Below are 16,522 nucleotides of genomic sequence, written 5' to 3'. Positions count from 1 at the left end.
ACTGTTTTGGGTCTCCTTCGGATAGTGAAAAGCAGGGCATAAGAAGCCCAGCTCTTCTTCTTAGTAGGTATGAGCCATGGTGATTAAAGTAAACTTCCCCATCCAGAGGCAGCAAACTGTGTTACGAGGCAACACAGGGAAAAGTTGGTCTCTGCCTTGTTCGTTGGCCCTCCTTCCAGGGCATCGGATTGACCACAGGGTGAAACAAAATGGTGGACTAAGGGTCCCCTGGTTTGATCCAGAAACCAAAGGGTGGGAGAGAATCCCGGGGTTGATTGATCGATCTGTGGGTCCCACCCTATGGCATCTGGCTGCCTGTTCTCCCATCATATGCCACTAATGGCATGATACAAGTGGCAGGATGGGGGAGTTTTTTTTTGGGGGGGGGTGGGTTTTTAATCCACCATCTGCCTTGCTTTGTCATTCTTGGGGTTTGATTGTTATGTTTTAATTGGGGGGGGGGAAGAATGTTGATTTCAGTGTTTTTATTGCATTTATTGTTTTATTTGTAAGCCGCCCCGAGCCGACTTGTCTGGAAGGGCGGGGTATAAGTTGAATAATAAAATAAACAATGAAAAATAGAAGGGCATCTCGTTCACTGGGTGCCCCACACAGTTGAAGGAGACAGCAGAGAGAGGCTTTACCTGGGTAAAAGGAAAGAATTTGAGGCGGAGGGTGTTGGGCGAGGGCTGGTGAGTGTCCACCTGAAGACAAAGAATGAAGACTGGTTTAGCTTTTTACACACAGAGGACAAAATTGGAGTCTGGTGGTAGCTTTAAGACCAGAAAGTTGCGTTCAAGATACAAGCTTTCATGTGCAAGCATACTTCTTCCAAAAGCTTGTATGGTGAATAAAACTGAATTAGTTAGGGGGTGGGAGAGGCACTGCCCAATAGGAGGTGGGGCTGAACCTGCTGCCAAGACCTGGAGGGCTTGGGACACACATTCTCCAAAGCAAGAGGAAAGAGGCCTCACATTCTTGCCTGTGTTCTTCCCCTTCCAAGTTGCCTTGGAGGAGACTATGTAGTCTGGAAGTAACCAAGCAGGAAGTGACGTCAAGCAGCGGCCAAGAGATGGTGACCATGTAAGGTGTTCAAAGCCAGAGGCCTTCAGAGGTGGTTTGTCAGGGCCTGCCTCTGGGCAGCAACCCTGGTCTTTGGTGGTCTCCCATGCAAATGCTAACCAAGGTCAATCTTGCTTAGTTCCCGTAACCTGATGAGGACTAGCCTCAGCCGTTCAGGTCAGGGCCAAGTTAGGCCCATGATAGGGTCGGTCCACTAGCAGAGCAAGACGGCTGTTAAAACCCGGCCTGGATAAGCAGGATCGGCCTTAGCTAACACTTGGAAGGGCGCCCAGTAGCAGGATCACAAGGCAAGGGCAGCCACCTATGACCGTTTCTTGCCTGGTAGCAAACCTACACAGAGCTATTCCACTCTTAAGCCCTTTGAACAGTCAACCTCTGAACACCAGTGCATTGGGAAGGCCTCAGTCTCTATGCCCAGTTGCTAGCTCTTTAGGGCAGGAGGGGCTGAACTGTGGCCCTCCAGATGTCCATAGACTACAATTACCATGGTGCTGGCAAGGTGTCATGGTAATTGTAGTCCGTGGGTATCTGGAAAGCCTCAATTTCTGGCATTGAACCTGGGCAAACAGATGCCCTAGCACTGAACCCTTCGGACTTGTCATGTGCAAGATCTGCAGTGTGCATAGAATAATAATCATCATTCTAAGCAAAATATAAAGGATATATATCCTGCAGGGGGCATCGGAGGAGAGATATATTGAGCATAGTTGCATAGGAACTGCCTGATGATTTTCAAATTATCTCCTCCCATGTTCTGATTGGTTCAACAAAAGATTTCCTGCTTTTTGAGCACACTTCCTTCCTGCTTGCCTCCAAAACAATGTTGAACAACAGAAGATGGACTACAGACAACAGCTTATTAGAAAGTTCTTTCTTTCTCTCTCTCTCTCTCTCTCTGCATATTCAAACTCTTCCAACAAAAACAAAAGGAGTAGCACAAGCTGTTCCTTCCTGCTTCCTCCTAAGAGTATGAGTCCTCTAGCTTAGGACTCATTCCAGGTTTCTGAGGTTGTAGGTCACAGCAAAGGGTGTTCACGCTTGGTTTCATTTCACCAGGACTTCCTGACACGGTTCTTCCCAGTTGCATTGTTCCCTAATCGCCGTGTGGCTCCGGGCAGATTCCATGAGGCAGAGTCACTGATTAACATCGGGCTTTCCCCTTCTCCTTTGAAATAAGGCCTGTTCATTCATTACAGCTGCCGCTTGCCCTCCCTCCCTCCAAGGAGCCAGGTGGATTGATCAGAACGGTGGAGATTTATAAAGGTGCTAATCGATTGCAAATTAGGAGCGGCAGGCTGGGAGTCAGCCTTAAAGCTGGTGGGGGCGGCTGCTGCGCTGTTATCTGTGGAATGAAAGCAGACAGCCAAGGCAACTCAGCAATGAACACGACACACAAACAAGTGTGTCAAACTTCTCCTGGTCTCAAGGTCTGCTGTGGGATGGCGCTCTCCGAATCAGCCTTTCCCAACCTTTACTCAGTTTGTCTTTAGGCGGTCAAGGTCAAATTTTATTTACCCTCATTCAGATCAAAGTTCACACAATTAAAATAGCGAATGCACGCGAAAAGAACAAAAGGGGTGGGCTTTCAACCTTTTAATGGCGGAGGGACCTCTGAAATTTTTATTAGGCTTCAAGGAAAACCGGAAGTGGTGCCACACCCCTTCGGAGGTGTGGACGTGGGAGGAAGATGTGGGAGGCCACCAGTGGGCCGATCAATTGATCCTTTATGGCAGTGGTCCCCAACCTGCGGTCCGGGCCGCGAAGGCCAGGGCGCCGGGCCGCAGTTCCCTCTCCCCGCCCCCCCACAGTAAAAAACTTCCCAGGCCGCAAGGGGGGGAGAGGGAATCAGGGCCGCGCCGCGCGCATGCGCGTCCGGGCCGTGCATGCGCACATGCGCACTGTGCGGCCGAAATCGTGCATGCGCGACACTTTTGCGCATGCATGCATGCGCAAAAGTGTCGTGCATGCACGATTTTGGCCGCACAGCGCGCATGTGCGCATGCACGGCCCGGATGCCCATGTGCGCGGGCGGGGCAGTTGCCCTGCCGGTCCCCAACCAAAAAAAGGTTGGGGACCACTGCTTTATGGTTTCCGTGGTGGAGAAAGAGACTAGGCCTGTAGAGCAATGGAAAATCAAAAAGGGAACGGAAACCTAACCTTCACAAAGTCAGATTCAAATGAGTAGCCGTGTTGGTCTGAAGGAACACCATAAATTCAGAGTCCAGTAGCACCTTTAAGATCAACAAAGATTTATTCAGGGGGTGAGCTTTCGAGTGCTTTCATATTCAGGAAGAGTGCTTGCACTCGAAAGCTCGCGCCTTGAATAAATCTTAACAAAGTCAGGACTCAAAAGTTATTTATTTATTTGTTTGTTTATTCATTTATTCGCTTTCTTTGTCGCTGCTTGCCATAGCCTTGCGGTGGTTTACACATAAAATTATAAAATAATAAAACCCCAATAAAAGCCACCCCCCTCAGAATCCCATCAACAAGCCCTGGACCTGTTTGTGTTATGATTGTTTATTGTTATAGTGTGTTGTGTTTGGTTGTAATTGTTGGTTATTGGTGTACATGTTCTACAGACTGTTTTATGTATGGTTCTCTGTTATAATGTAAACCGCCCTGAGCCTCCGGGGAGGGCGGTATAAAAGTATGATAAATAAAATAAATAAATAAATAAAAATAATAAAATAAATCCTAATTTCTGGTCGAGGACAGAAATGTTGAGCTATAAAAGAATATAAAATTTATACCAAATACTTATTAAATTGCACCAATATAATGCTCAAAGCAAAGTAAAAACTATACAGATCTAACCACAGACCAAACGCGTTTCGACCCTCATGGGTCTTCCTCAGTGGTCAATATTATTATACAATGCACTCCTATCTAAAACCAATTCTGAAGTTTAGCTGGATGTTTCATTTACGGCAGAACTCTCGTTTGCTGTTTCTTTCCCTAGATCGAAGTGATGCACGAAGCGAGTCAAGGAGGCTCCAGCAGGATTTTGGTGTTGGGCGAGAGCGAAGAGAACCTTTCCACCAGGAGGAGGTAAGGAAGACGCCTCTGGCATTAAACCCTGGGTTGTTGAAGCAGAAACGACGACAATCCGGTGTTGCTCCAGGCGGAAGATTAATGCTGATCGTTTACGGGCACCAGAAGACTTAGAGCTGGGATGCACAACGCTTTCCTAGGTGTTTTGTGAAACCGTCTGGTTAGGGCAAACCACTAGGCATGCAAAAGGGGAGGTCACCAGGAGGGGCACCATTATTAAGATCCCCCTAGTCATGGGGGGCTGCTGTTTCCAAAGTTCGTTCGTTCTTTGGCTGCCTAGCAGCCTTCTCTCTGAAAACATCTTTTATGCTGAGCCTTCAGCGGCAGAAATCCTTGAATGTTAAGAATGTCATCTTAAAAACAAAATCTCCAGTCATTAGCAAGACCAAATAGGCATATTTGCGCAAAAAAGAACATTAGATGTTGTATACTTGTTAATGATTCTGTCAAAACAAGGGAAAGAGGATGCTTTCCACCGTGGAGACGTGCCTCGGAGCCTGAACGTGTGGGAGCAGACTGTATTGACGATGCACAAAAAGATTTCCCTCTACAAATGGTGTGAAGGACATTGATTCATTTCCAGGGTCCATAGCCCGCCTTCATGACTGAGAATCAAGGCAGGTCACAGGGTCTAGATCCGCTATTCAAACAGTCCTTTAAGGAGCTTTCTCAGGTCCCAGGGCCTCCCGCAAAAGGCTGGCCACCTTCACAGTGAACTAGGCTAAGAAACCGAAGCTAAGAGGGTATTAACAATACTGAATGAACTTCATCATATATCTGGACTCAGGCTGTGCGCTTCGGCATGGCTCGGCCGCCTCGGGGATCACCGAAGCCCGAGATGGCGCATAAGAGGCCAGTGCCATGGCGTGGAGAGCAGTAGTGGCGGTGGTATGCCAGCTGCCGGTCCTCCACTCTACACCGTGCCGCTGGCCTCCTACACGCTGCCTCGGGCTTTGGTGATTGCTGACACGTCCGAGCCGAAGCACACATCTCTAATTTGGACCTATGTACCTGCAGGATTAAGAGCCTCTTGTGGCAGAGAGTGGTAAGGCAGCAAACATGCAGTCTGAAAGCTCTGCCCATGAGGCTGGGAGTTCGATCCCAGCAGCTGGCTCATGGTTGACTCAGCCTTCCATCCTTCCGAGGTCGGTCAAATGAGCACCCAGCTTGCTGGGGGGCAAACGGTAATGACTGGGGAAGGCACTGGCAAACCGCCCCGTATTGAGTCTGCCATGAAAACGCTGGAGGGCATCACCCCAAGGGTCAGACATGACCCAGTGCTTGCACAGGGGATACCTTTACCTTTTTACCTGCAGGACTGCCTTTCCCCTTATATTCCCCCAAAAGCAGTGGGATCCTCAGAACAGCATCTGCTCAGGATCTCCAGCCCAAAAGAGGTGACATCGGCCTCAACCAGAGCCAGGGCTTCTTTAGCTAGGTGGAATGAGCTCCCAGAAGAGATCAGGGCCCCGTGGGACCTCAACCAGTTCTACAGGGCCTGCAGAACGAAGCTATTCCACCAGGCTTATGGTCAAAGCCAGAAATAACATCTACCGTATATGGCTGGCCTCACCGTTAGGAGAGGGTGGGAGAAAACATGCTGCAGATCAGCTCCAGCCACAACCTCCCCCGTTGGGATTTTAGTCGGGGGCATAAATTATGATGTATTTAATTTACACTTTTGTATTTATTTTTATGTTGTTACCCACTGTGAGCGTTGGAAGCATAGGTTATAAATTATTATTATTATTATTATTATTATTATTATTATTATTATTATTATTATATACACAAGACAGATTTCTAGAAAGTTCGACCAAGAGAAGCATGTGCTTTTTTTTCTCTCGAATTCATTCATTCAACCGCACACAAAGGCATGGATGACATGATTTCCTTGACGAGGCTCGAACTTTCTACCAATTAATGACGTCGCACATGGCCAAAAGGGTATTTAATCGGTTCAGGAGTCTGAAAACTGAGCGGAGACGAAGCTTAAACATGAACATAGCTGTTGGAACGAATGCAGAAATTGCTCTTGCCGGGTAAATGCCTCACAGGGTGGCAGGTCTCCAGTGTCCACCTCCAAAATCTCTGTGAATTTCCCAACCCAGAAGTGGCAAGAAGGGATCCAAAACGGTTAACTGGATCCTCTGCTTCTCAGATCACCACTTAATCTCCACTTTCCCTCCCGCATCCTTTGGCTTTCGTGCCCCAGTCCTGCCCTCAGTTCCCTGTCATCCGAACAAACCTCTCCACCCACCCACGCCTGGCCCACCGCAATCCCTCCCGTCTATGTGGCTTTTGTGGCAAGTTTTCTAACCCTCATCCAGCATGCAAAGATCTGCCTGTTGGTGATCAGGGCAAAAATCTAGCTAGACCAGCACTTGCGTCTCTCCTCAGGCAGGCCTCCAGGGAAGTTTCCGAGCAGGGCCTGATGGGAGATAACGGGAAGCCCCTCCTGATCTCGGCATCCTGCCACCAGCCTCCTTACATTCCTGGTATGTGGTGGCAAATACGCCCTGTAAGCCTTTTTATTCCACAAGCGTGTGTTATCTTTCTAAAAGGCATCCCCGCATCAATTTACACAGACAACAGAATCACGCCGTGCTCCACCTTTATTTGCTTCATTTCTAGCCTGCCTTTTTGGACCCAATGTAGTTAAGAGCAGAGGGTTTGATTCCCCGCTCCTCCACATACAACCAGCTGGGTGACCTTGGGCCAGTCACAGTCCTGATAGTACTGTTCTCACCAAGCAGTAATCCCAGGGCTCTCTCAGCCCCACCTCCCTCACAGGGTGTCTGTTGTGGGGAGAGGAAAAGGGAAGAAGATTGTAAACTGCTTTGAGACTCCTTTGGGAAGAGAAAAGTGGGATATAAAAGACAACTCTTCTTCTTCCCACAGGGGATCTGAAATTCCTTACATTGTTCTCCATTTTATCTTCTCAATAAGCCGGTGAGGTAGGTTCGGCCAAGAAGGAGAGATTGACCCACTATCACGCAGCATGCTTCATGGCAGTCAGGATTTGAACCCAGGCCTTCCAGATCCTCATCTGACAGGCTATCCACCTAATGATTCTGGTTCTTCATTATGCCACTTTTAAAGGCACAGAAACAGAGCTGGAAGGGACCTCGAGGATCATTTATTCCAGGGTGGCCAAACGGCGGCTCTCCAGATGTTTGTGGACTACATTTCCCATGAGCCCCTGCAGAGCAACTGTTTATCCACCGGTGATCTAGTCCAAACCCTAGCACAGTAAAGGAAATTCCGTTACCTCTCCCCTAATGACCCCGTGTTGTGTTCTCAAAGGAAGGCAACCCCCCCCCCTCTCCAAAAAAAACCAAACAAACCCTCCAGGATCCCTGGGCCAATCTGGCAGGGAGGAAAATTCCTCCCTGATCCTAAAATTACAATCCGCATGGCCCTTTTCTCATCTCTTCCTAGTCCCCCTCTCCTGCTTTGCCTAAATTTCCAGAACCTAGTCCAGAAAACTTATACTCATACTAAAACATAAATATCCTCTCTTTTTATAGAAGCTGCTGCCGTGTCCGGAAAAAAAGCCAGCCTAGAATCTTTTCCCACTAATGCTGCCTTTTTATAGAAATAACCTTTCTTTAGAGGAGAGCATTCAAAACCAGGAGTTGCCCAACAGCAATGGGAAAAGCTGCAGCCCATAAAAAAGTCACACCACACGATTTGCAGCATGCACAGACTGCCTCTAAGACAGGGGTAGTCAACCTGTGGTCCTCCAGATGTTCGTGGACTACAATTCCCATGAGCCCCTGCCAGCAAATGATGAACATCTGGAGGACCACAGGTTGACTACCCCTGCTCTAAGACATTGGTCCTTCCTTCTTCATCTGCTGGCACGGGTTCCAACAAGCACCAGCTTCTGTGACTCTGAGCACAGCCTTCTAGCTTAAATTGCCATTTCCACACACTGAGGTTGAGAAAAGGACTTTCGCTAAAATTCAACATGGTGGAGTGGTTAACAGCAGCAGACTCTAATCTGGGGAACGGGGTTTGATTCCCCGCATCTCCATGTGCAGCCAGTAGGGGGACCTTGAGGTAGTCACAGTTCTTTTAGAGCTGTTATTACAGAGCAGTTCTCACAGAGCTCTCTCAGCCCCACCTACCTCACAAGGTGGCTGTTGTGGGGAGAGGAAGGGAAAGGCGTTTGTCAGCTGTTTTAGGACTCCTTCGGGTAGTGAAAGCAAGATATGCCCTCTTTAATATTTGGATGGAAGGCCACCAGGGTCACGACACAGAGGCAGCCAATGGAAAATCATCCCTGGAAGATTCTTTTCTTGAAAGCTCCGCAGAGGAGGCTGAGCAGCGGCGCTCCAGATGTCCATGGACTACAATTACCATGAGCCCCTGCCATGCTGGCAGAGGCTCATGGTAATTGTAGTCCATGGACATCTGGAGAGCCGCCTGCTCTAAGGGGTCACCGTAAGTTAGCTCTGCCATGCTGGCAGGGGCTCATGGTAATTGTAGTCCATGGACATCTGGAGAGCCGCCTGCTCTAAGGGGTCACCGTAAGTTAGCTCTGCCATGCTGGCAGGGGCTCATGGTAATTGTAGTCCATGGACATCTGGAGAACTGCCTGCTCTAAGGGGTCACCATAAGTTAGCTCTGACTTGATGGCCAAACAAAAAAAGCAGTTTATACTCTCAGCTGAGAATTAGCAAAGTACACAAGTTGAGCAACTGACCTCTTCCTTAGCGTTCCCATCTTTCATTCGAGGGCACCAAACATTTGGTTACTGTGAGGACCAAAGCCCTGAAGGAAAACTAACTAAGAGAGCATAGGAAAATCTTTTTTATTAGTATTCATCAGTTCCTATATATATATATATATATACACACAAAAGAAATCTGAAGATGATTTTACGAGGAGATGATTTTACGGATCGACACGTTCCGTCAACTTGATTCTCCGCGAGTTATTCTGATGTGGGGTCTTCGTCCTCGAACTCTACCAGCGGGGCGTGTCTGTTGACCTGCGACCCCAGCTGGTAATGGACCTTCTTTATTGTCCCAGCTTTCGAAGCCCGTATAGTGTGCTGCGAAGGAAGAAGCAGATTTATCGTAAGCCCAGCCTGGTGCGGTATGGCGTGTAAATAAGTATCACGTGAAATCAGGGCTCAAATTTGTAGAATATTGATATGCTGAGTTGGGAATTCCTGAGTGGCAAACACAACGGCGGGTAGAGTGCTTATCAGCATTGTAAAACTCAAAGGAAAGCGTCTAGACCAGGGGTAGTCAAACTGCGGCCCTCCAGATGCCCATGGACTACAATTCCCAGGAGCCCCTGCCAGCATTTGCTGGCAGGTGCTCCTGGGAATTGTAGTCCATGGGCATCTGGAAGGCCGCAGTTTGACTACCCTGGTCTAGACACATCGGACACGGGGGCTAACGTTCTAAAAGAACAACAAAACTTAGCCTTAAAAATCCATTCTAAATACTGGTGTGTTGGGGGAGGGGGGGATGAGCTAGCTCGATTACCAGCCTGAAGCATGCTGGAAAACTGTTATGCAGGCTCATTCATTCATTCATTCATTCATTCATTCATTCATTCATTCATTCATTCCTATACTGCCGCTCCCAGAAACTGGCTTGTGGCGGTTCACAAAACGAGAAAAATACAGCAATATCAGTTAAAAATATCCAATTAAAACAACTCATAGACATTCTATGTATTGTTATGTTCCATGTGAACTGCCCTGAGGCTCAGGGGAGTGTGGTATACAAATATAATGAATGAATGAATGAATGAATGAATGAATGAATGAATGAATGAACGAATGAATGAACGAATGAACGAACGAATGAATGAACGAATGAATGAACGAATGAACTCTAACACATACAAATACAAAATTGCGGTATACTAAACGTCCTAAAAAGATCTTACCCCAGACTCCAGGCATCGGCCTCAGTATAGATTAATATAACCAGGCTGCAAAGAGGGACCCCCCAACATTCCCCACATGTGTAGAATAACAGGTGGTCACATCTTGTTAGGACCACCAGGTTCCCACTGGGGTCAGGGGATCCCCCGTCCCCAGCAGGCCCTTCCTGCTTCTGGTCAGCTGGGGAGGCAGGAATACAATAAGGGTGGAAATGGGAAAGGCGACAGAAAGCCGCCTGATATGCTGACATCACTTCCTGTGTGCCAGGACATGACAGCAGCACATTGCCTGTGGTGGCCCTCGCCATTTCTTGGGTCTCTCTCTGGTTGCTTTTTGAGCACACTTCCTCCCTGCTTGCCTCCAGAACAGCTGTTGAACAACAGAAGAAACAGACCATCATGTTGCTCCCTATTAACCCCCCTGAGGGGTTCATACGCCTCCTGTTGAGCGGGGATGGGGTTGGGTTTTTATTCTGCTGCCATGATATACTGAATTGGGTTTTTAAAACATGTTTTATTATATCATGGGAGAGACTTTTATTGTGGGGTTTGTGGAATTGTTACCCGCCATGAGCCAGCTACGGAAGTGGCGGGCTATAAATTAAATTATAAATTAAATAAATAACCTTTCAAAGAGCTAAAGAGAACGATCCTGTCCCCTCTCAACCTCCTCCTCTCCAGGCGGAATATTCCCAAATCCCAAGGACTGGAGGAAGAGGACCAGAACGCCGATTCTCTTCCACAGGAGCCAACAAGTGGTTCTTTCCGCTCTGCAGCTGGGGATTGCGCCACCTGCTGGGCAGGATGTGGTACTGATACGCAATGTGTCTCCTCCTCTTCCTCCTCGTCCGTCCCCCCCCCGCAGGGGACCACGGCCAAGATCAAGCTCCCTTGGGGCAGGGCCAGCGGAGCGTAGAGGCCAGGCCCACCGATTTCCACAGCTTTACTCTCGCAATAGGTGGGCTGCATTCTGTAAAGCGCATCAGGATTTCGTTTCTTCAACAGGTGTGGCTGACGCTACAGCCAAACTGTCCTGCAGGAACGCAGAGGCGTCCGTCGGCCTGCTTCTCAGCGGCGGCCTCTGCTGGGGGACGGCTTCTCTTCCCCTCGGAGGCTGGGCCGGTGCTCCGAGGCTCGTTCCTGTGACTGAGCTATGAGTCACGCCAAGGCAATTATCGACCGGTTGGATCAAAAGAGTGCACAACATATACTTTACTCGGAAGAAAAGATTCAATTAGCCTCAAGATGGCTCACTACACAGCCTGGCACAAAGCGACTGCTATTTATACAGGCCCTGGCAGCAGTTCAACGTGCAAGAGGCAATTCGGCAATGATCTGTAGGTCCGAGTGGTGTTTGAGGTTCTTGCCACCGCTCACGGGACCCAGCAGAAGCGATTCGCGGAGGGTCCATGCCGATTACAAGCGTCACTGACACGAAAACGCAAGCGTGCTTTCAGGGGCATCGTTGGGATGCGAAAAGCAGCTGTGCCTCGGGCTCTCCAGGAACGAGCCGGGAAAATTATCTTCCACAACAAAAGTCTCATTGTGATGCATTTTAACTATAAGCCGTTTGCTGTTATTCTGGGAGTTTTAATTTAAGTTTAAATTTTATTCTCGCGTGTTTTTCTGTTATCTCGTACACTGCATGGAGCCAGTTCACTGGGACGGGTGGTATAAAAGTCTGAGGGAGGGAGGGAAGGAAGGGGGAGGAAGGAGGGAGGGGAGGAAGGAGGGAGGGAAGGAGGGAGGGAAGGAAGGAGTGAGGGAGGGAGGGAGGGAGGAAGGAAGGAAGGAAGGGGGAGGAAGGAAGGAAGGAAGGGAGGGGAGGAAGGAAGGAGGGAGGGAGGGAAGGAGGAAGGGAGGAAGGGAAAGAAGGAAGGAAGGAGGGAAGGGAGGGAGGGAGGGAGGGAGGAAGGAGGGAAGGGAGGGAGGAAAGGAAGGAAGGAAGGAAGGAAGGAAGGAGGAAGGAGGAAGGGAGGAAGGGAAAGAAGGAAGGAAGGAGGGAAGGGAGGGAGGGAGGAAGGAGGGAGGGAAGGAAGGGAGGGAGGAAGGAAAGGAAAGGAAGGAAGGAGGGAAGGGAGGGAGGGAGGAAGGAGGGAAGGGAGGGAGGAAGGAAGGAAGGAAGGAAGGAAGGAAGGAGGAAGGAGGAAGGGAAAGAAGGAAGGAAGGAGGGAAGGGAGGGAGGGAGGAAGGAGGGAAGGAAGGGAGGGAGGAAGGAAAGGAAAGGAAGGAAGGAGGGAAGGGAGGGAGGGAGGAAGGAGGGAAGGAAGGAAGGAAGGAAGGAAGGAAGGAAGGAAGGAAGGAAGGAAGGAAGGAAGGAAGGAAGGAAGGAAGGAAGGAAGGAAGGAAGGAAGGTGCTCACCTCCATTTTCATAGCTATCATAACCACAAGTGGGTCTCCAACTTGGACTTTATCGCCGGCTTTCACAAACACCTACGAATTGAGAAGAGAGTGAGAACAGCTGAAGCAGGGAGTTACATTCCTACGAGACAAACATCACCAGGGTAGGGCTTCTCTGCAGAAGAAGAGGAGGCAGACAAGAGATTCCTTGTGCGACGCTGAAAAACAGAGACAGATTCTGAGTTTGAGTCCTAAAAAGGGTTCCTCCACCAGGACACAATTTTAGGTGCAGCCGCAGAACCGTACTCCTAAAAACGTAACAAGAGCATGCAAAAAACCCCAAGTGTTCCCACTGTGTCTTTCATGCAGGTACCAGGGAGACAGGAACGGGTGTGGGTCCTGCCCACACATAAACGCAACAGCAATGTGCGGAGGAGCACGGGTGTTGAACCTGTTCCCTTCGTCTCTGTTTCAAGAAGTATCTGATGTGTTTACCTCTCAATACCAAATACAAGATAAAACAGCAACTGCTATGTTCTTAAAGCTGAACAAAGCCCACAGTAATGTCCTTAAACTATGCGCAGAATGGTACCAACTAGATATCAGGGGAAATTTTTCACAGTTCCGTCCCCAAATCCCCAGGAATTTCCAACCCAGAGATGGCAGCCCAAGTTTCCGGGAGAAAGAGTTTGAAAGCAAAGGCTAGTGACAGACAAAGCTTAAATCTACTCATGACTAACCTCAAGGAAATTTCAGTCCAAACGTAAGTAGACACAGATGGTAAATGACCATCGTAAAAGTGCCAGCTACAGCCCAGGGTCCATACAAAGCGCTTATGGGGCAAAAAGACACAGAGAAACAGTGACCCACAAGGGGAACCAGTGTTTCTTGTGCCTCCCCCATCTTGGCTTCCAGAATTACCTTCTCTATGGTCCCCGTCATGGGGGCGACAGCCCCGCCCGTTTCTCCGGCTGAACTCGCTCCCGATAAGTATTTGGGTACCGGGAGACCAAGCTGCTCTCTGCCTTCCTGCAGAAGACAAAATCAGGCCAGAGTAGGTTAACGTCAGGACACTTTTGCAACGGTCACAAAATGCAAACAGCCCACATTCTGCAAGGATCGACGCTAACGGGACGGGTATCAAATACATGAATTTGTAATGCCGCTTTTACATTCATCGTACAATCGTTTTAAGTCCCTTTAACCCACATTTACCGGAACAACAGCCAGGAAATCACCAACCTCGTTCTGACATCAATTTGAACTCACTCCCCAGCCCTTACCCATGCTGTGCTGAATGATAACGGGAACAGCGACGGCGAAAGGCCATGCACGAAAAAAGCGAATGGTGTGAGCTGAGCAACAGATTTCTGTTCCACTGGCTACAATCTGATCACGTATTACATTGCTTTCTGCAAAAGGATGAATTAAAACAGCTGTCCCCAACCTTCTTGTAGTCAGGAACCGCCTCCGAGGGTGGGAGAGAGCCGGTGGCCCAGCCGCCGCAGCTGCATGTAAACGCGCACGCGCAGTTGCTGCGCATGCGCGTTTTCGCCACTAGGTGGCGCTAATGCGCACGTGCGGAGCTGCAGCGCGTGCACATTTTCGCCAGCAGGGGGCGCAAACATGCACGCGCAGCAGCTCCGTGCGTGCGCGTTTGTGTCGCTGGCGTGCCAGCGGCCGTGCCTGCCTCTTCCCCCCCTCTCGCTACGGGGGGGGAGGCAGGCGCGTCCACTGGCGCCCCGGTACCATGGCCTTTGCGGCCCGGTACCAGGCCGCGGACCGGGGGTTGAGGACCCCTGAATTAGAAGTCTGTCTTCTGTGAATAAAATCTCTGATTTGGCAATTCCCCAGTCCTGGATAGCTCGTGTAGATATGTCACCGTTGAGAACACGGTCCTCCAGCTTGGAGCCCAGGGGCACCCTGGTGCCCGTCAAGCGTTACAGAAAGTGGGCGGGGCTTTCATAAGACGGGGTTTGCTATTGGCTGCCTTCTGCCTGCTGTGGCCGCTCTGGGGTGGTGCTCAGCATCCCGTCTCCAAAATTCCCAAAGTGTCTACAGCAGGGGTAGTCAAACTGCGGCCCTCCGGATGTCCATGGACCACAATTCCCAGAAGCCCCTGCCAGCGAATGCTGGCAGGGGCTTCTGGGAATTGTGATCCATGGACATCCGGAGGGCCGCAGTTTGACTACCCCTGGTCTACAGACTCAGAAAGATTGGAGACCCCTGATTCAGAATACTCTTCCCAGTCCCCTCTCCCCTCTGCAGAATTTAGAATACTCCCTTCTCCCCTTTGCAGAACTGAAAAGCGCATGAACAAGATTGAGCAAAACTCAGTGTCTTCTGGCCAATTTATTCCCTGAAAGGTTCACAACTGGCTAAACAGCATTCTGTAGCTGAAGTCATAAATTCTTGTGGATTACAGAAAACTGACGGGGCTGGGGGGGGGGGGGGAAATGCAAGCATTTTAAGCCCATCACTGCTTGCAGTTTTCATTGATCTAGCTGCCTTTCCAAAGCTTGGGGGGTTTCAGTCCTTTGCTGGATGAAGCAGAAAACATTACCGGCGTGAAGAGGTAAACGGCATCGTCTGCGATGACTATCTCAGATTTATGGACGACTCCGTTGACGGAGCAGGTTACGTGATCTGAGTCGCCCTTGCTCGAAAGGCCCCCGCAGACGTGGAACGACTGGTCCTGGATCTGAAAGACATGATACGTCCAGAGCTCTTTACTTTTCCTGAGCACAGAGGGTGGATGTGCGGCAGGAGACACATTTCTTCCGCCAAGAGTAATCTGACCAAAAGGTGCCTCCCTCCAGCCCCCAGCCCCTGACCTGAATGGCCCAGGCTAGACTACTCTCGTCACACCTCAGGAGCCCAGCTGGCTGGTCCTGGTTGCTACTTGGATGGGAGACCTGCTGTATCGAGGCAGGCAAGGGCTTAAACCCCTCTGTTTATCTCTGGCCTTGAAAACCCCAGGAGGGCTGCTGTAACCTGATCTGACTTTACACATATGCCTGTACCAACCCCAACGGGTGACACACAGGAGCCTATGTCCTTTCTGTGCAATCCAAAGCAAATATACACCATCGGACGCCTGTCAACTTCAATGAACTTAGAAGGGTGTAATTCTGGTTAGGAGGGCCATGGGAGTCACCTGTCCCCAACAGGATTCATAGAATGACAAACTTAGGCCTTCGATCTTTTCAAACCAGCCTGTTTCAACCTTTTAACCGTGGAGGAGCCCGTGAAATAATTTTCAGGATTCTAAGAGCCCTGGAAGTGATGTCAGCTGGCCACACCCCCAGAAGTGACATCACTACCTATACCCTTAGCCCTCCTTTTGCTCCCTTCCCCCGCCTTTACTACTACTATGGCAGCTCTGCCTCAGGTAGGCCAGAAAGAAGAGTAGGAGCTGAGAAGACAACCCTCCCCCCATACCACGCCTCTTCAGAGCTCCTGCAGACCCCCTTCATAATTCTTGTGAACCCCCAGGAGTCTACAGACTTTGGTTGGGAATCCATGCTCCAAACATTAGCTCCTGCTCTTCCCTTCCAGCCCAGCGAAACCTTTTTTAAAACTCTGGTGAGATTTATTATTTATTTAAACCATTTATTAGAAACCTGTCTTTCCCTACAGAGCTATTTTCCATCTGCCACAGTATGAGCATCGTGTTTTCCAGGGAGATGTGATGGAGCTCTCTGAATTCTCCCCAGCTGCGACAGAGGGGGCTGAACATTTAGAGATTAGTATTTAGGGGGATTGCCCAGTCGGTCTGCATACCTGTTGTACTAACTTGGCTCCAAATTTTATATTTATTAGACGCTTCCTGTGTGTAACTGTTGTACAATAAATAAATTTGCTCAAAGCGGTTTACAAACATATATAAAATACACTGAACCAAATACATTAGAAGCATAAAACCAAAATTTAAAATCGCTACTCAGGACTGACACTCAATCACTTGTAGTCCTAATGAAAGCCATCTTCAACTGCCTCGTAAAACTCAACAGTGAGGGGGACAGGCACTCCCCCTGGGGGACCTTATTCCATAATTGGGGGCTACCACTGAAAAGGCCCTGTCTCATGTCCCCACCAACTGAGCTTCTTTGACTGACAGGACAGTCAGGAGGA

General features: G+C 49.4%; 1 protein-coding gene and 1 long non-coding RNA gene across 2 annotated transcripts in view; one reads left to right on the top strand and one right to left on the bottom strand.

The window, feature by feature from the left end:
- The first annotated feature begins 463 nt into the window (after positions 1-463).
- On the top strand, positions 464-11,658 carry LOC143842936 (uncharacterized). Its single transcript, XR_013233396.1, has 3 exons — positions 464-2,510; positions 4,046-4,134; positions 11,053-11,658. It is a non-coding gene; the product is annotated as an uncharacterized LOC143842936 (long non-coding RNA).
- Positions 8,943-16,522, bottom strand: part of MCCC1 (methylcrotonyl-CoA carboxylase subunit 1) — a 32,836-nt gene continuing 25,256 nt past the window's right edge. The window contains exons 16-19 of the mRNA XM_077348290.1: positions 14,952-15,089; positions 13,310-13,417; positions 12,410-12,481; positions 8,943-9,199 (exon numbers count right to left, since the gene is read on the bottom strand). Of these exons, the coding sequence (XP_077204405.1) occupies positions 9,080-9,199; positions 12,410-12,481; positions 13,310-13,417; positions 14,952-15,089 (438 nt within the window). The 3' untranslated portion in view covers positions 8,943-9,079. The remainder of the gene's footprint in view (positions 9,200-12,409; positions 12,482-13,309; positions 13,418-14,951; positions 15,090-16,522) is intronic.

Source organism: Paroedura picta, chromosome 8 (genome assembly GCF_049243985.1).
Source record: "Paroedura picta isolate Pp20150507F chromosome 8, Ppicta_v3.0, whole genome shotgun sequence".
Taxonomy (NCBI): domain Eukaryota; kingdom Metazoa; phylum Chordata; class Lepidosauria; order Squamata; family Gekkonidae; genus Paroedura; species Paroedura picta.
The sequence above is the reverse complement of the archived record's forward strand: the minus strand, read 5'-3'. Positions and strand labels throughout refer to the sequence as shown.